Source organism: Amia ocellicauda, chromosome 1 (assembly GCF_036373705.1).
Source record: "Amia ocellicauda isolate fAmiCal2 chromosome 1, fAmiCal2.hap1, whole genome shotgun sequence".
Classification (NCBI taxonomy): Eukaryota; Metazoa; Chordata; class Actinopteri; order Amiiformes; family Amiidae; genus Amia; species Amia ocellicauda.
The window spans coordinates 1,820,615-1,841,498 of record NC_089850.1 but is presented as its reverse complement, the minus strand read 5'-3'; the positions used below and the strand labels follow the sequence as shown (position 1 = coordinate 1,841,498).

At 36.6% G+C, this 20,884-nt stretch overlaps 1 protein-coding gene across 2 annotated transcripts in view; it reads right to left on the bottom strand.

Annotated features, from left to right (window-relative positions):
• The window catches only part of frk (fyn-related Src family tyrosine kinase), a 60,030-nt gene extending 39,865 nt beyond the window's left edge, over positions 1-20,165 (bottom strand). The window contains exons 1-2 of one of the 2 annotated variants that reach the window (XM_066700017.1): positions 19,376-20,165; positions 10,477-10,598 (exon numbers count right to left, since the gene is read on the bottom strand). In XM_066700017.1, the coding sequence (XP_066556114.1) occupies positions 10,477-10,598; positions 19,376-19,752 (499 nt within the window). In that variant the 5' untranslated portion in view covers positions 19,753-20,165. The remainder of the gene's footprint in view (positions 1-10,476; positions 10,599-19,375) is intronic. The other variant, XM_066699947.1, reaches the window with a different exon arrangement.
• Between the last annotated feature and the right edge of the window lie 719 nt (positions 20,166-20,884).

Sequence of the window (20,884 nt, the reverse complement as noted above, 5' to 3'; positions counted from 1 at the left end):
ATATATATATATATATTATAGATATCTGCACTGCACCAATTTTCTGTTCGGATTTGTTTATAAAACAACATTGAAAAGTAAACTTATCAATCATCGTAGTTCCAAAGTTTATTCAAAAGTTGTATTATAACTCATTACCAGGGCCAGACGGAGTCTGCGGGCACAGATTGTTAACAAAAAAGCGCGGAATCTACTCAAGCCCGCAGAATCTACTCGAGCCCACGGAAAATGTATAAAAATAAAACTTAAAACATGATGAGTGAAATTAAAGTATTACTTCCTGTAACATAACAAAATCCCCCAAGTAATAGCATATCATGCAACACAGTCTCTCATCTGCGGCCTGACCAGTGCGCTCTGGGGCAGCGTGTAATCTGACACCTGAGTTCCAGGGCTTTCAGAGGGTCTTTGGATTGGCTAGATATCCATACAGTCTAGGCTGATGACATATACATAATAACGTCCTTTCCATTGGTCAATACTATGCCTATGTTCTGCAGTTGCGCAAATGCCGGCAAAGACGCAATGTAAACAAACCGCACATGGTTCTTTTCAGCAGAATCTCAACTAAGCAGCTAGAAACGCAAGTCTCTATCACAAATCGTTTCCGCATTAATTAATACATTTTAATTGATTATTATGTAACCAACAACTTTGTTAAATTAATATTAGTCTATGTAAAAATACTTTCCTATTAGAAGACGTGTGGAAATAATAACGACATAGAAGCAATAAAAGCACACCTGTCAACTCTCATGCATCTTGTGTCAGATCCGTATTATTATTGTTTCCCCATATTACACAACTTTGTTTATTATTATATATTATATATTATTATTATTATTATTATTATTATTATTATTATTATTATTATTATTATTCCGAATCCTGTCGCTCACGTATCTGTCATTTTCTTACAGGGCAGGGCTGTAGCTTTCTTATGATACCAAACATATCCGAGCAGGTTAGGCTGCGCTGAGCTGTGTGTTGGTGCGAGAGCTCACAGACCGCACTTAGGGAAGCCAGGAAAGCCATACAGAATAGACGCGATTCTCAGACAGAGCAGAAAGACGCGATACAGCAAGAAAACCAAATACAAAGTAGAAAAATGGAATCAGACACAAAAAAATAAAACGCCTTACCCGTAGTGTGGTTGATCGATTTAAAAAAAAAAAAAATCTGTTATACACTTAAATGGTTAGATTATGCCTTAACTTATATATGCGCAATACCACAAAAAAAAAAAAAAACGAAATTGTGACTTTAACCCTAATAAATGTCAAATCCGCCATCTTGGATGTTTTAAAAGTTAATAAAAGTTAAAATATTAACCACCACAGTTATCATAGTACCCTTGTCTAACGTTTGGATGTGTGTGAACTACAACCCAAAACACTGTCAAATGGTGCGAGTCCAGCGTTTGGCCAGAAACTGCACCGAAACGCAGCTCTGTGCAGCCGCTCCAAGTGTTCAGACTGGAATGTCGTAGCAGAGCAGACACACTGACCCTGCGACATTCCACTGCCAGAGCCGCCGCCGCCATTCAGTCAGACTGAGCAGCGCTGAGCTGTGGCTGTGTGCTGTGTGTGCATCGGCACCATAGCGCTGGAAGTGTGGAGTTTAACATTGACTTGCAGTGTTGTTAGTATTGCAACACAATAAAATGTTCCTACAGTATAGTAATTAAATTAGACGATAAAGTAAAATATAATATGTAATATTAAACCCCATTCACACTGAAAAGATGTATAATAATAGTCTGTGTTAAACTAATGTTTGCACAGCAAAATAGAAGACACGTTCGTTTCCCAGTGGGACTTTTCTTGTTGTACTTTTGTACTTTTGTGTGAAAAGCACTTTTTCGAAATCTTTAATCCTATGTTCCTTAATAACATATCAACCAATTATGTCAATTTACAGCGGCTCACTGATGCATTTAATTAGTAAGTAATTCATGTTAAGATTAATAAAGAGTCAATACTCAAATACTCTGTCAAAATACTGCAATACGCTGTACTATTCCATGCAGTGATACACCGATCAGCCATAACATTATGACCACTGACAGGTGAAGTGAATAACACTGATAATCTCGTTATCATGACCTGAATTGGCCTCCAAATTCCCCAGATCTCAATCCAATCGAGCATCTGTGGGATGTGCTGGACAGACAGGACTTAAAGGATCTGCTGCTAACGTCTTGGTGCCAGATACCACAGCACACCTGGGTCAGGGTCAGGGCTGTTTTGGCGGCAAAAGTGGGACCTACACAATATTAGTCAGGTGGTCATAATGTTATGGCTGATCGGTGTATGTGGACTTTATATAAAATACAGAAATTGCAAAAATCAATCATATATTTGTACATAACTTTTTATAAACAATAAGGATTATGTGGCATAATACAGCATCAGAATTTATATAAATGTGGCCAATGTAAAACAACCTTTAATCTATTAAATTATCTATAGTGATACGTTTAAATTGAGAAAATAATTTGGATGATTTGAATTAAACACGTTCACACCATTAGTTACATGTATTAAATACAATAAGATGTTCTATATCATTGCATGTATTACTGTACTTTATTAAATAAAAGGGAGGCAGGGTGGGGTGCGTTTTTTTAGATGAACAATTAATTATTATGGCTACAGACAGGCATGTGGAAAGTATGGGTAGATTCTGTAATAAAGGTCACATTGTTTGCATACATTCATATTTGCGTTGACAAAATGTCAACAAATATCACTCTTTTGCACATCATACACATATAACTTTAAATTTTAAATTAGAGTATTAAAAACAAATCCGTTAAATAACTAATCTAACATCAATGTGTATTCGTTTTACAAATACTAATAGTATAATATTTAATAATCAACATCCACCATATCGCTGGGAAATAATGATTCTACTTTAAAACAAAGCGCAGTTTCCTTCCATTAATCCAATGTATTCCAGGAGTTTTCAAGGTCAATTTGCAGTTGCCGCTGGGAAATAGAGTTTGCTCATATGAGTTTTCAAGTTTAAAAATATGCACGCTCAGCATTGTGTAGAAATCTAAGCGACGGAACCGGAAAGGGTGGTGGGAAGTTTTTTATGGTCGGGAACTATTGTATCCTACACCGGCAAGGTCTGTGTGAATCGGCCACTGATTCCAAATTGTTGCCGGCAATTTTCCGGCAGGGGTCCTTGTCTAATTGACCGGGTTGTTAGAAATGGCAGAGGTTGAAAATAATATAGTCGCAGCAATTGTCAGTGTTATTGATCAACCAACAGGTTGGCGTATGTATTGCTGACTATTGTCACACAAGTCAGAAGTTATGTACCAATAAATTATACAAAAGATATTATCTCTGTACAGGCAAACGTGTTACCCCCTCACACTGGGTTCGTTTCAAATGAAATCGGTTCGGTTCTTTTGCTTTGAAACAATGTATCAGTGTGCTCCCATTCAACATTGCATTGTGTACAAACGTGCTGAATTCGTAATTCGGGTTCGTTGTCGTGATTCGATTCCGTGTTTTCTCAGGACAATAATCAAGTGAGCTTGGTTCCTTTTGTATTAATAAAACACCGGATATTTACATTTTACATGATTAGTGCATATAAAAAATGGCAGCATAACGTGTACAATAACAAATACATACATGACTACATTGTATTGTTTACTGTATATTTCCTATACAGGTGTGTAAATTGTAAATTGCATTATGCTTGGAACTGTACTGTAGTTTTGCACTTTGTATTGCTCTTAATTTGTAAGTCGCCTTGGATAAGGGCGTCTGCCAATAAATAAATAATAATATTAATGATGGCAATAGTTACTACATGTAGTCTAAACACATTGACTACTTCCGATACAACCAAATAATACATGGGTGCGTTCATGTTGTGCAGAATGTGACCAGCAAAGCAATTCATTTTCATAATCGTATGACAACAGTCTGAATAGTGACCGCATCAAACTGTCTATTTAAACACACTGTATGCATTTATACAGAACACAACAATATAGACTACTATATTTGTGAATATTATAACCAGCGTCGCGCTGCCGAATGATGATTGTTTTGCCTATATACAAATAAACAATAACACGGTAGCGTAATGTCTCCTAAATATCCATCTCGGAGTATTTTACTGCTATGGCCATATCTTTAAACGGGGAAATGATCGAACTTGTACAAACACATACAGAGTGTCGGTCCGGGTCTCCTCTCCGGATCCACTGGCATCTGTAGCGTCTCGGTCCCATGGCTACAGCGCTCTTGTTGGCAATCTTTTCTGTGTGAATGCATCCTTGCCAGCAATTTTCCAGCATTCAAACCCAGTGTGAATGGGGTGCAACAGGAAAAAAATCTGGCAAACGTTTTTACGTTTTCAAAGCATATTTACTTTCAGTTAAGTAGTGTGAACTGAAACGCAAATTCATTTTTTTAACTGATCAATAAATCGGTTTACTTTTGGTCATCATCGTATCCTGTTAAAACTGCGTATCTATTGCCAGGAGAATTGCAATGTTTGCAGCACATTACTGTAACGTGACCAAGTACCAAGTAAAATAACTGCAGGCACAATGCAAGGCTGTTTTCATATGCCACTAACAAAACAATTATACCAGTGTTTTATAAATACCACATTGATTGTAAATAGCTTACAATGTAATTGCAAACAGTTCAGATAATATTAAACACAAATACATACATTAAAACAGCAGGGAATTCTTCCCAGATTAAGTCCATGGGGATTAAGTCCATCAGAACCTCAATTTATCATCCCCAAACAGATGGCCTCAAAAACATGATCAGTAAATTTGTAAGCACAGATGCTCATGACTGGGATAAGTTACTACCACCCCTGCTGTTCTTGGTACATGAGGTTCCCCAGGCTTCTACTGGCTTTTCTCCTTTTGAGCTATTATACAGGAGGCGGCCAAGGGGAATCCTCAATTTAATAAAGGAGGACTGGGAGGCTGCCGCGACCTCCCGGACCTCTATGGTACAGCACGTCCTGGACCTGAGGGATCGATTACACTGTGTAACAATTTTTTTTTTTTTTTGTTCCTGGGTAGTAAGTGTTATTTCCTAATTGCTTATGCCTCAAAAGTATAGAAAATGGCTATTATTCCCCACAAAAGCAAAGTTTGTGACCAGGACAGTGACATTTTGAAATTTACCTATTTCCAATGAGAAAACGGGCAAATCTGTGTCTTTTCTTTCACATAATTTTACAATCGTAATTTCGAAAAACTATTCACTTCTAAATCTTTTGTAGTCATATTTGTATTCCTTTAGTATAAATACATGTTAATTTGGATTCATATGTTGTTGTTTTTTTACTTTATGTGAACGAAAAGACACAGATTTGCCCGTAATCTCCTCGGAAATACCAAAAAACCACCTACGAGTGAGGCAGAACGGGCAGCGGCTGAGCTTGCGGCCTATCTTTTGGAGGATGTAATTGATAATATCGTCATATCGCCCAGCCCTAGTTCATTCTGTTACCTTTGAATGGTACCAGTGGCACAAATTCAGATTTGTCCTTGCCTAACAGAAATGTCTTTAATTGCACTGGTTTTCCACTTTTTTTCACAGCATCTTCCTGCATTGCCTTGCATACAGTTCTGATCAATCTAACTACCCTGCTTTCTCCTACTGTTTTGTGTACCCAATCTAAGCACAAACTAACTACTTTGTCTCCACTTTGTTACATCAGCCTGACAAGCCAAACCATAAACTAAACGCAATCCACAGAAAAGTCTTAAGTTTAGCCTTATCAGCCTTACTATGCTGTTCAAAGTCTTCCATGATCTCTGGAAGAATATCTGATCTGTACTGAGACAAAATGTAATTTATTTTTTTCTTGGGTGCAGCTCTGTCCCCGGCAAGATTTGTAATGTAAAAATGTACATTCAAGTCACACACCCCACATCTGACTATGTCCTGAACCATTTCTCTGACAGTATCAAATGTTTACTGAGCAGAGCCTGATGACTGTTCCATGAGTCCTAAATGCATCCTTGCACCATCCTTAAAAAAGACGTATTTTTGTTGTCCCATTTGTGCAGAGAGTCCAATCATTTTCTGTAAGAATTGTACTCTGTAGTCTTTCTGTGTACCACCCAGTTTTTAAAAAACTACTCTAGCAACCCGAGATGCCTTATGTGTGCTAACTCCCATATTAGCAACTAAGTCCATATACACTTAATACGTATATCTATTTTCCACGTATGTTTCGGTCTTGTTCTCTAAGAACTTGTCCAACTCTCACTTCTTCATATTCACCCCGCTAGAACAGCACCTCTTCATATAACTCTCTAACCTTGTCTGCCACACTTAAACTCTGTTCACCACCCATTGCAGATTTTCTTTTATAGTAAATACGTTTCATGGTCTCTATTCTTTTACCATCTGCTTCTGCATATCTTCCTTTAGCACCTCAGTGCTCTGCTCTAACTTAGCATTAGCCAATGCAAGCTGATCTTTCTCCTCCTTAAGCTGAAGTGCCTCTCTCTGTATTTCTTGATTTTTGTCATCTCTACGTCTAATCCTTTTATTGACATTTCTAACACTCGTCTGGGATAATCTGTCTGAAACATTTCTGAATTCTTTTTTCAGTTTATCTATCTTCACCTCAGCGTCAAACAACCGAACCCCCCTCTCTTTCCTCTCTGTCTCCATTCGGACCCTTTCATCTGCCAGAGCTTTACATTCTGAGGTCAAGTCGTTCACTTTCCTCATCTCTTTTCATATCCTGTCAACTACAGAATCCACATTTTGCAAATTAAGCGAATGGTTCTCCGCACTTCCTGCACCTGCATCTCAAGCCTCGCCATCTCCCAAGTCATGCACGATTCTTGCACCTTGCCACCTCTAATTCTGCTCTTCTACTGAATGTTGTCTTTACATACTTTAATAGCTCACAGAAACCACCGTATCAGTAATACACCTGCGCTATTGGCTTTGGTTTTTAACAAAACAGATATTAAATAAAAGCAAGACAAATCCACAACTAGGGTTCAGTTTATTAGTTTCCTGTCTGTCATATACATTAATGCATTTTTCATAATATGGGCAATAATAAAAATGTACACTTCTAATGACTCCCACAGTCATATGCAACAACAGCAAAAAGCATGCATTGACATTTTAAATTAAAAGAGGAAATAAGAAATACAACATTAAGATTCCAGTCAAACCTGTGCGTCATCGCTTATTATAGAATGGAATGTTGGAATACATGCGCGATACCGCTGCTGATGGGAAATGGTGGTTTGTGATCGAATTTCTTTTTTCCCCAGAAATATACGGCGTATGTTGCATTTAAAACCTTGCAAATTATAGAGCCCAAAAAAGTAGAGGGGTACGGCCACCTCCCACATGAGTGGCGACACAAGCGTTTTATGTTCAGACTAGCAAGCACACGTGTTGAAGTAAACAAACCTTTGTTTCTAACTTGCTGACTTCGGGTACAAAAAGGTTCGTAATATGCTATTGGTGGGGATATAACCTATCAAATGACACCTTCATTAAAGGTGTGCGTGAAACCACAATTTGGGCTTGAGCTTCTAGGGGAGAAGGGGAGGGAATGAAAATCTCGGTGCTGCTCCCTGTCACTCAATAGGAGAGGCAGGCTTTTCACATCGGTGTTCAGTGAAAAAAGCTTTTAGTTTTGACACACAGTTTTATGTTTACTGTATTTGATAGGTTACTAATCTAGGTAGTATTTGGATTGGATGGTTCTTTTAATTTTTGTTAATAGCAATTTGAAAATGGCGCACGTAAATGCTAGTAACCTCTTCACGGAGAGCTTCTACATCAGGGGTGGGGAACCTTTTTCCTATCAAGGGCCATTCGAGTGTTCAAAAATGTATTGACAGGCCACAACCATAATTAATACACCTACATCAAAACATTAATACAGATGAAACGTACATTCTAATGCAAGAACAAATCACTTTTTTCTAAACGCACGCACTGCAGTCAAAACATAAATAACTATATAGCCTACAATAAGCAAAAAGCTCAAAACAGCATACAATAACATAATGAAACAAGTGTAAACGTAAATATTGGAATAATGTTTAACTTGCAATGTTTTCACACTGGCACAAACCCACATATCATCATTGTCATTCCCAGTATCACTGATGCCCCTGAATCAGTCATGTTCATACACACAGCATTTCCAAAACGAGCTCTCTTCAATCTCCGTTTCGAATCCATGTTTATTTGCGGGTAATCACTGTATCCACTCAATCTGACTACAGTTGTAAGAAAACACCTGCAATGCGGTACAATGTGTGTGCATGAAAGTGCATGAAAGACTGTAGACAGGTAGACATCACCGCTTGAGCGCCAGACTGACTCTATTGTAAAGGGCAGGCAGGATTATGGGTTATATTTGAGTTATCATGTATTTTAATGACCGGTGAAAATAACCCAATTTTGGCTATTCTAGGTAAATGTGTTTATAACTTATTTATTTTCGTGTTTTGCAGATAAAATGCAGTAGAGATGTTTAATACATAAGCTCAGCACTTCTAGTGTTAAGTATATGTCACAGAAATTATTTTTTTCAAATGGACTCTAGGGCCGGAGCAAACAGCCTCAGGGGCTGTATATGGCCGGAGGCCGGTAGTTCCCCACCCCTGTTCTACACTCTGTGATAAACACTGTTAGGGAACGTTCGACCTCTTCTAGGTTACCTTTCAAAAACAAATCATAGAGTCTGTTTATAGCACTATGAAAGTCATAGACAGTGTATTATGTGAAAGAATAAAATGCCATTACAGCTTTGTGGCTGGAATGAGTTACTACAGCAACAGTAAAGAATAGCAATTACATATGTAATGCCTAAAGTGACAATATTCTTGAATTCTGTTTCCCCATTTAGTATTCTTTTTTATTTATATATAGTTATTCCGGCTGTTGGTAGACTAATATAAATGTCTGTAATTTCTGTTCTGGAGGTCAGATTTGAGTTCTTCTTTTTTACACAATTTCATAAGACTTTGAAGTTTCACTGTCCAGTGTCAAAAGTCTGCCTGGAGCACTAAAAAAAGTGTTATATTGACCATAAATTCAGTTTGTGCTGTGTTTCACTTGCTGACACTTGCCTCTAGCCCTTGTAGTTACAGAGTTATAAGTAAAAATATGACAACAGTAAAATCAGGTGAAAATGGGGGGAAGGACCTTAGAGGGTAAACACATGTAGTTGGCTTGCATTGTAATTTAATGCTTCAATCTAATGGGTGTATATATTGGTTATGTTACTGAGGTGTAATAAAGTAAAAATAATAATTCAAGTATTTATTTTGTGTTGTTGTTGCATAAAACAATATAAAAATGAATACATGCAGATTTTCAGCATGATTTACAGAAAAAGTTCTGCAGAATTTAGACTAAACATCCGCAGATTCCGTCTGGGCCTACTCATTACCTTTCTGGATGAATTGGACTTTCTATCTACCTACCTACGACATGCACACTTGCTCCACATATGAGGGAGGTGAAGGACTTTCTACTCATTTCAGCAAGCATATCCCTTCTTATTACAACTGTTACCATCTGGAAATATCTGAAAAAGCTGACTGTTGAAAACAACTATCACTGCCAGTTTTCCAGAGGTGACCACCATTTGTTATTCCTTTGTGTCAATTCCCAAAAGGTCATTCTGAACACTAGTAAAACTCTATCCAACAGACTGGGTGAAGTGAATGCAAGTGTATGTTTATGTATATTGGAGGTGGGGGAGCCAAAGTAATCATTGCTCTACCACTGCATTTGGCTATGTAGTATATTACTTTAAATCAAGTTTTCCATATTGTTTTGTATATATTACTGATGTAATCAAGAATTTTAGGTCTCATTACTACCAATAAACATATTGGTAATGCGGTGAATAAAATAAATAGATGTGGAATGCAGAGAAAGTGACAAATGCTTAAGTATTTATCATCTTTCTTTATGCTTTGGTTTTCGCACCATTTTTTGTTCTAGCTTTTTTGTTTCTGCCTCCTCTTAAAGATCTAAAATATCAGCTATATAAGTAATACATTTCTCCACTTCTCACTGGAACGAGAGATTTTGTTTAGGCAGTGTGGATTTGAAGTAGTGTAGTAGGAAGTGATAAATGTGCCACCTTTCGCATTCACGATTTTCAACATGATGCAACCCTATATGATATTTTAAAAAATGATAGTTTTAATATATATTTATGTATTCAGGGTAAAAATGCTGTTTCCAATGATAACTTATGATCTCTAAAAACAAATAAATACACTTTATAGACAGAAATATACCCACTTGCCACCTAAATAATAGCTTCATATTATAGCAGTTATTGATTTTTCATGGTTAAGAATTAAAACATCAGAAACTTGACATGAGTAAACATTAACTAAAGCAGTTAACATTATTTTGTGTAATATTTTTCAAAATCCTCATCAAAAAAAAGCAAAAAGCTTACCTGAAAGAGAATAGTCTCCTTTCTGGCTTTCACAGTGTCTGACCAGATATGCTCCATGCTTATTTCCTTCAGACAATAGCAACTTTTCTGCATCTGCTCTCTTAGTCTCTGCAAAGTACCATCTACAATTCAAGAAGAGACAAAATTGTTATCAGGTCATATTAAGTCAAATTGAGTCAAGGTGCTCAACATATTACTTTAAAATCTGCTATGTGATTTATGTCTTGTTTCGACTTACTTTCCATAAAACTAACAATTTCCTATAAAAAAAAATATATATATATATATATATATAAATGTAATCTGAATCTGGTGACAGCAGGTAATAAAAGTAAGACTTAACTGAGATTAAAACAAACACACACACACACACACACACACACATCCAATGCCCTGAAACAGGCTGATTGAACACTGACATTTTGGAATACTCTGATGTTATGAACACTGACATATGTAGGATTTCTTTGTGGACCTCATCATATTGTAGCGTGTCGGGGGTACACCTCTCGACTAGTGCTACATGTTGTGTTATAGGGTGAGCCGTACGTGATTAGTCTTGTTGGGGACTGATTTCTCTTGCATGTAGGAATATGCAGTATTCAACAGGAGTGAGGTCACAAAGCACTGTAATTGTGGGACTGTCCAGATCATGCATTTCTGTATTTGTGTTATTGGTTTATGTTACCTTTCACATAGCGTGAACATGTGGGGCTAGGTGACTGGCTAGTTTGCGCACAATGAGAGTGGTGCAACACCTTGGTGTTGTTGTGCGGTTACTGCAACACACCACATGGGTGGAATAAACCCCCCTGGAGGACACATGAGTCTATGCTGTTGTGTAACCTGAGTTTACTATAATTGCTCCTTTATAACTTTCAGCAAAGTATGCATGTTTATATCTTCCAGTCTTAGTCATATGTTTATCAGCAAGTACAGTAATCCACAGAGGTTATGTTCTTAAGTGATACTGGTTTTGGTCTGATGGGAAATAAGTGATAAGGGGAATCAACCTTTGATACATGTATATTTTATGTAAAGTTCAAGGTTAAAAATAAACAAGTAAACATAATACACAGGCCTATAAAGTATAAGGAACAGCTTTTATTTTACCTATTGATTAGAAATAGTTTTTCTAAAAACGAGTTTTGGCACTGTTTTATCGTGAGGGCGGGATTTACAGGGAGGCGTGGATCCTGGGTCTCCATTGGTCCAGCAGTTTTAAGTAACAGTTCTTCCTGACCCAATCAGTGAGCAGGTGGGCTGGTTTATACCTGAATTAATTTAGGATTGCTGTTCCTAGGGGGGTGGTTATCCAACCAAGCTATTTAACTTTTTATTTTTAATACATTTTCTACAAATTTCTATAATGCGTTTTTCACATGGAAGTGGTGTAAATTTTTGTAAAATGTTTCTAATGGATTTTAATTACAACCTATAGTGAAACAATAGGTGGGGATTTTTAAAAGGGGTGTAGACTTTCTGTAGGCACTGTGTATTTAGACCTATACAACATGTGTGTATGGAACATTTGTTTGAGGAAGCATTTACAGATTTTATTTAATAGTATTTCAATTATTGAAGACATCAAGGACTATCACTGCAGCTAACAAAATGGCCTCCTTCAACAGTTTTATAACCACAATCTTTAAAAGAACTCAGCACTTCTGAAAACAAGGTATATGGAATGAAATGCTCATGTCTTCATTTATTATGTTATCATATATTAACTGCTATATTCATGTATTAACTGCAATTAATATCCCTTTAAATAAAAGCATTTTACTTTAATTAAAATCCTGTCTTGCTTCTTAGGTGCCACCTTACTATTTATTATTAATATTATTTTTATTTGAAGTTGGCTGAAACAATACTGATTTGATGTTTGAACTTACTGTCAAGGGGATTTCTACAAGTTGTGAACTTTATACATATAACATTATCCTGAATGACTTCCTAGAATAGGTCACACATTAACCACAATGCAAAAGGTAATATACCAACTGAAAAAAATAGAGCTTAAGTTAAAAACCGACATTGTGTTTAATTTCGAGTAGTTGTAGCCTACGTATTTGATTCCTTAAAACTCTTTATGACATCTTTCAAAAATGTTAATCTTAGGAAACAATAAGTGGTACCAGCCACTAAAATACTCTGAACAAATACATATAGTAATATAAGGTAGAAATGTATGATCATTATACATTTCATATGACAAAAATTGCCTATTTCTTGTATATTTGAAATACAGACGGGTGACAAATTAAAGGAAAAACCAACATAAAGTGTCTCCTTAAGGTGTTTGTCCACCACGAGCCACCAGAACAGCTTCGGTGTGCCTTGGCATAGATTCTACGAGTCTCTGGAACTCTACTGGAGGGATGGAACACCATTTTTCCAAAAGATATTCCCTCAATTGGTGTTTTGATGGTGGTGGAGAGCGCCGTCTAACACGTCAGTCCAGAATCTCCCATAAGTGTTTAATTTTGGTTGAGATCTGGTGACTGCAAAGGCCATAGCATATACATAATTTTCATACTCATCAGACCATTCAGTGACCCCTCGTGCCCTGTGGATGGGGGCAATGTCATTCTGGAAGAGACCACTCCCATCAGGAGTGATCTGCAGTGACCCTTCCCTCTAAGGGCACAAGTGGACCCAAACCATGGCAGTAAATTTCCCCCCACAGCATAACAGAGCCTCCGGACCCCCTCACTGTAGGGGTCAAGCAGTCAGGCCTGTACTGTTCTGTTCGTGTATGCCACACATGCGCTCACCCGCTTATCAAGAATATGGTGAAGGATGACTCATCTGACCATATCACTTTTTCCACATCTCTGTAGAACAGTGCCTATGGTGCCCCAATAATGACACCTCTTTGAACGTCACTTAGATCCTTTCCTCTTGCCATAATCAAGATCAGCTGGGCCTGCGCAGCATTTTTATACATGCCACGGAGCATGATAGGATGTAAATTACTTAATTGTATCATGCAGTACACCTGTTTGGAGGCATCTGCATTTGTTATGTTCCTCCACTCATTTAGTCAGGTTTCTCCTTTAATGTGTCACCCGTCTGTATATTGGCTATATATAAATATGTTTTAGTCTGTAATCCATATATTTTATGTATAAATTAACCTCACCATGAGGTGACATGAATTACAGACAAATTTTAACATGTTTTTAAATATACAAAAAGGGGACAATTTGGCACATAATAAAATATAAGAATCAAACATTTCTACATATATTAAAAACATATACATTACCAGTAAAAAGTTTTAGAACATCTACATTTTTCCAGTTTTTAATTGAAAAAGGAGTACAAAATCTCAGAAAATATTAACAATTATGACATATTCTGGAACCAGACAGTCTACTGATCAAAATAAGACCATCCACGTTTTGGTAGAAGCAACACATGAGCGCTCAAAATGTCAAGATGGAAAACTCTGTTTACAGTATACTAATGCACAACGATTTTACAAAATTGGATCTGAACTTTTCTGTGTTTGATAGAACATCAAATAATACTGAATACTGGATTAATCGTTAGGTTGTTCTGAACAAAACAAAACCTATTTTCAAAGAAATCTGATCGAAACTGAGTGATCTGTGACTGTCTGAATGAGACCCCCCTAGAGCAGACTGCTTGTTTACCCCCTGGGCTCTGAATGACGGCTGGCGACACGGAAACTGTAAATTGGATGTGTTTGAGAATGAAACACGCTGGTAGCCAATAAGCCAAATAAGTAGAGAATAAGCTTTCAAACAATGTGCATATTGTAGGTATACAGTTTAACTTCTATGCACAAGAGCCAAATAATGCTTAAGAGGGAGTAGTAACATAGTATATGTAACTTTGAAATGTACATTATTTTTCAGTTTTTGGTAACCTAAACTTAAAAAAAAAAAAAAAAAAACTCTGGCAGTTTACCACTTACCTTTGTACCATTTCAGGTTATTCACTGGACTGGAACTGCTTAAAGTTAAATAAAAACTGGAAAAATGGGGGTGTTCTAAAACTTTTGACCAGTACTGTATTTATAGGCAGCTATCACAGCCATTGTGTAGTTTAATCAAAATGAAATTGTACTATGATAAAATATATATAACATAAATCATAAAACAAAGAAATCACAAGGGTAAAACTGACATCACCATAAAGTCAGCCTGAAATTATGCTAATCAGTACATAGAAGAATAAAATATGTGAAAAAGGGCTTAATTTCAACATGTATCCATTATTTCTGAATTTGTAAGGAGTGGCAATGTTGTAAGGCAGTTATTTTACTAAGAACTGAAGAATATAAAATGGTTTTAAACAGTGAAATGATTAATGTGAAGATTATAAGTATGTAATTTAATGTAACCGTTACTTGCAACCCATATTTTGTGAGGTTAGTGTAGCTACTTTAGATTTGAGGAGTAATGCAAATCTCCTGGATCATATCCTTATACATTTTATTGACAAAGATTAAAGAATTAAGACATATTTTAAATTAATGCATTACCCCATATATACATGGTGTATACTGCATGAACTCTAAAACATGAAGACATTTTTATTTGAAGCTTACCTTACAATACCAGTAAAAACATAATAAAAACAAAAAACAATTACTTAGTGTAAATTAATTCCTCAATCACAGTGAGGAAGAAAGTGAGGACTTTACTGTATGGTTTATTTCAGCAAACATCTGTTTTTATAAAAAGTTTTATGAAACTGCATTTTGTTACAATGTATCAAGGGTATGAATAAGCAATCTTTCACCATATTAGAAAAGTGAAAAAAGGTCAGCAACATTTCTCTTACGTTAACAAAAGAGTAAGTAATGGGCTTTAACATATAGTACAAACATGGCTAGCCACATATTCCTTTCTTTCTTTAAGGGTTATGTTTTATATTCAGTGGGTGTAAAAACTACTCGAAACAACAATTACCCTCTTGGGTAGCTCTAGTTAGTTATATCTATGATGTGCATCAGTTTACCGGTTCTGTAAAAGTGGAAAGATGTCTGTGCATTCTAGCAACAAATAGGATTGACTGTTCATAAATTCACTACTCTGTTGCCAAATGCTAGCTTTATCTACAGGATCTGTAGATTAATTATTAAATAATTTCAACAATACACTAAGCACTGCTTTAGATACAGTAGCCCCATTAAGGACACGACAAATTAAACCAACAAAACACTCACCATGGTTTAACGAACACACTCGCTCACTGAAAACAGAATGCTGTAGATGTGAGCGTAAATTGAGAGAAACAAAACTAGAGGTCTTCCATATGGCATGGCAATGACAGTATAATAAGATACAAGCAGGCCCTGTCCTCTGCTAGGTCTGCCAACTACTCCAATTTAATAGAGATGCATAAGAATAACCCGTGTTTTCTTTTTAACACAATAGCGACACTTACTAACCAGCAGGTAAAGCCCCCCCAATTTCACCTGTAGTGACTTCATGGATCATTTCAATAGCAAAGTTAACAGCATTAGAAAACAGATAGAACAGGAAACATACACAGATACTATAGCCGACACATGCAGTCTTTCACAGCCCCTGCCTACCTTGGACTCGTTTAACGTAGTAAATCACCAGGAATTGGTCTCCTTAATTCTAAAATGAAAACAACAACCTGCGCACTAGACCCTAACCCACTAAACTACTAAAATAATCTCTGCCATTAATTATTCACAGAATACACAATATTATTAATGTCTCTTTTTCCTCAGGATCTGTTCCTGAATCGTTTAAAATAGCTGTAATTAAAGATGTAAATAGCTGTAAATAGCACTTCTTAAGAAATCCAGTGCCAACCAAAACCAACTTAAACACTATTGACCTATCTCAAACCTTCCCTTCCTTTCTAAGGTTCTACATAAACTAGTTGCAAACCAATTGCAAGCTTTTTTAACCGATAATCATCTTTATGAAAAATTCCAATCAGGCTTCCGTTCCGGCCATAGTACAGAAACGGCCCTGTAAAAAGTATTGAATTACGTGTTTCAGTCCTCCGACTTAGGGCACACCAGTGTTATTATTTTATTAGACTTAAGTGCGCCTTTTGACACAATCGACCACAAAATCTTGATACACCGCTTAGAAAAACGTATTTGCCTGTCTCACAATGTGCTGTCATGGTTTAAATCATATCTGTCAAACAGACTCCAATATGTACAGATTAACGAGAACTACACAGGGCTCAGTCCTTGGACCTATACTTTTTTAATTGTACATGCTCCCTTTAGGTGATATAATTCGACAACATAATATTAACTTTCAGTTACGCAGACGACACACAATTATATCTGTCAGTAAATCCTAACAATACCATAGACCTAGAAAAACTAATTTGCTGACTGAGATTAAACATGGATGACAAAAAAATTTCTTATGCTTAATTCTGACAAAACTATAGTCCTAAATTTAGGAGACAAAAATCGAACTGTTCATCATGCACTAACAAAACTGAGTAATGATAACTTTAATTTCTCCCCTAAGGAGATGGCACGAAACCTGGGTGTCATCTGTGATCATAATCTATCCTTCGAATCACACATTCAGAATGTGTCAAAATCTTCTTTCCTCCATCTTAGAAACATTACTAGACTAAGACAATCCTCTCATTACAGGACACTGAGAAATTGATACACGCATTTGTTACATCTAGATTGGATTACTGTAATGCCATTCTGTCAGGCAGCACAAACAGAGCTATTTCTGCACTTCAGTTAGTCCAAAATGCTGCTGCTAGAATTCTAACTAAAACAAAAAAACATGAACACATCACTCCAGTATTGGCTTCTCTTCACTGGCTGCCCGTGCGCTACAGGATAGACTTTAAAGTTCTCTTATTAACATTTAAAGCACTTCCTACTTAAAAGATCTCCTTCTCCCTCTGTCTTAGCCTTTAAATCATGTCTTGAAGACTCATCTGTTTAGTCTCTGTTTTTCTTTCCCATAGTGCCGCTGGTGTGCCATGGACATGCAATTGCACAACTGTCTTTGGAAATGTCCTGCACTGCATGACCAGTATCTGAGCACGACTGCCTTCTTGTCTTCCAGCAACAGCCCCCTCTGAGGGTCCAACGAGGCACCTCGTCCACCACCATGGAAGTCTGATGAGGCACAACCCACCCCAGAGGCACCTCACCACGGAGGGCCAACGGGGCATCCACACCCAAGGTCTGACGAGCCATCACAACCCAAAATCTGTTGATGGTCCAACCCCCCCACCCCCGATGGTCAGCGAGAGGCCTCCTCCAGAGGGAATAGCACAGCCAGCAGTACCGATAAAGAACTTTCTGATCTCCTTGATGCTGTAATAATCATACTGACTGGAGGGGAGGCAACCATTAGGCCTAGACCCTAAGCCGTGGACCCCCAGAGATTCATTTTCTCCTACATGCCATCCATAGGAGTTTTTTTGTTTTTCTCTCCTCCGTGCCTAAATGGTTTATTTACTTAAATGTTCACTCAATTTATTCTAGATCATGTAAAATGTTTACAGGTCTATATTTTATTTTATTGTATTTATGTATTATTTTGCTGTACGTTTGTTGTATGTTTACCAGTCTGTAAAGCGTTCTGTGGCTACCCTGCGAAGGGCGCTATACAAATAAAAATTGATTGATTGATTGATGTAATACTATTTTTGATTATTTGTTACTGCACCCTGAAATGTGCTATTGTGGTTATATTTTTCATGATGAGCTACATTATTTAATTATCTGATCTTTGCCAATATAGGCCATGTTTCCATATGAACCACCCAAAAATGCCCCATCATAAACTTCATTTTGAAATTAGGGTTATAAACAAATTCATATTAATATGATTAATCATTAAATATTTTTAAATAGTTATTTGGACAGCTAAGCTGTGACTTAAAAGCAGATAGCAGATATCTTACCTTGCAGTTTAGTTAAGAGAGAAAGGAATGTATTATAATCAGACCATTTCAATTAAGTAAATGCACATCTCATTGGTATATTCTAATTATTGAAGTGGGAAAAAAAATGATGGATAGGCAAGTCATGTCACTGAGATACTCCCAGAGGAGAGCAGGAACAACCAGTGAGTGTTGGTTTATACTTTCGACTACGATCAATTGCTCGAACTGGGTTATTTTGTGTGAGTAACAAGAGAACGTATAGGTTTAGATAATGTTGACAAAAGTACACTTTGTCGTTGAATGCTAGTCAACCACAGCTGGACATATTTTTATACACATCTGCGTCTAAAGACGAGAGAAGTACTAGTATAAACCAGTCAACGCGTTATCAGTGTTTTCATCAGAGGGAACAGGGCAAACAATTGAGGGGTCAGTTTAGAAATGTACGCTTTTTACACTAAGGAAAACGTGCAACTGATTTCTAATTGGACATGCGGACTCAGTGTCTACAAACTACCATTGATAAACAATCAGCATATAGGCTATACTGTATAATTAAATCTATAGGCAACAGACTTCAATATAGTTTTGTATTAAACTTTATTCCATTGACCTATTATCACTCTCATGATAAACAATGCTGTCTAGTACATTTAAGAATATTACTTCCTGAAAACAAAGTTTGCTGTTTTCCAGTCCCCACATGTTCTATTTATTTATTTTTACTATACGGATATGATCCATTGTTTATGTATTGATTCCCAATACCTTTTGGAATTTCAACAACACGACGACCCATCTCAATAAAATATTCCCCAACAGTAGCGTATAATTATAGCTACACAGCATATAGTTTGGATATGTCAGATTTGCAATATGTTAAGGAATACCACCTGTTTTACTGACCGACAAGATTTTGATACACGAGTTATGACAGTAATCCGTGAATAATTGTTTATAATGAAATAAAAACACTGCTTGTATATATAATACTTACGGTTCTGCGTCGAGGCTTTCCACAGAAGCCACATAGTTAGCTGGGATGTAGCCTTCTTTATTCAGCGAGATCCCACTTACTGCCCTAGCATGCCACCACTCACCATGACTTTTATCCAGAATTTCCAGTTTATCACCCGCACTAAAACTTAAATCGTCTTCCGTTCGAGCAGTGTAATCATATAGGGCGACATAGCAACAACTGGGGTCTGGAGGTGGCAGGGGTGGCAAAGCTCGGTTATTTGTCGCATTCATATTTTCAATTATGATTTCTTTTCTGTTGTTGTCGGTTTCTTCTGTGTCATCCTTTCCACTAAATAAACAAGGGAAGATGGTCTGGCAAATACAAGCACATGTTGGTCGTACTGTAGTGCCCATTTTAACGTAACCGCTTAATCTTAAAATTACATCCAGAACAAACAAAAAAGTAAATCCACAGAAGAAAAAGCTGTACACGTAGACTGTATATTTCCGTTTGTACAAACTCGTCTCACATGCAGCGTTGCCACTTGTAATTTCTAAAAGCTCCGTCCATTGCTGAAAATCTATAAAACGTGTCTTTCAACTTGATTACTGTCGTAATTAAAATAAGTTTCTTATAAGAATCTCACTCAGTGTCATTTATTACCAATGGCGTTTCAATAAAAGTTCCCGTTGGTCAAAGTTTCTAACACACCTTATTTGCACACCTGTATTTCCTGGTATTTTCTTGAGTAGTATGGAGAGAGAGAGAGAGAGAGAAAAAACCACCTGTGTACCCTGAACACTACCCAGGCGCTTGTACCTCTAGTGTTACCTACCACAATTGTTTCACATTCCTTCCGCTTTAGTCAAGTGTAATGTTCACAAGAAGACGAAAAGAAGGGTGTTTCTTTCTTAAATCGCAGGTTCCGCATTGCGAATAATTTAATTTAGTCGTGTGAGTGTTGTTTAAATATTAATATAGTTGGCTAACATGTTCAAGTTACAATAGTCCCGCAATAAAATCAGATTGTGATTCGCACAACTATGAAACGTATTTATACCGAAAGTATGCGTATATTCCTAAATTTCACAATCATCACAGGTCAGTGTAATCCTACACCTGTAATCTCATTCTTACCCCTCACACATTTTAACTGAGTTGATAGTAACTAAAGTTATGGTTGTGTGGATGTTGATTTTTTTAGAAATTTATTGATCTTGAAAGATAAAGATTGATTACAGAATGCGATCATGACACAGCACTGAAAACAATTAATTGTGGGTCAAGTACATTATACAGATTTAATATTCCTAAATTCCAGATAACACACAACGTTATGGTAACGTTTTGTGTTATCAGGGGAATTAAAACATTGTTTTTGTTGCTTTTACTAAGATCACTTAAGTGAACATAAACTTATTTTGTGGCAGATCAGAATTACTTAAAATATTTAAGTTTGAAGAAAACAAAAAAGTAAGTAAAATGAATAATGATTATATATAAGTAATCTTAAATTAATTGTAGTTTGCCCAACTAAATTAAAGT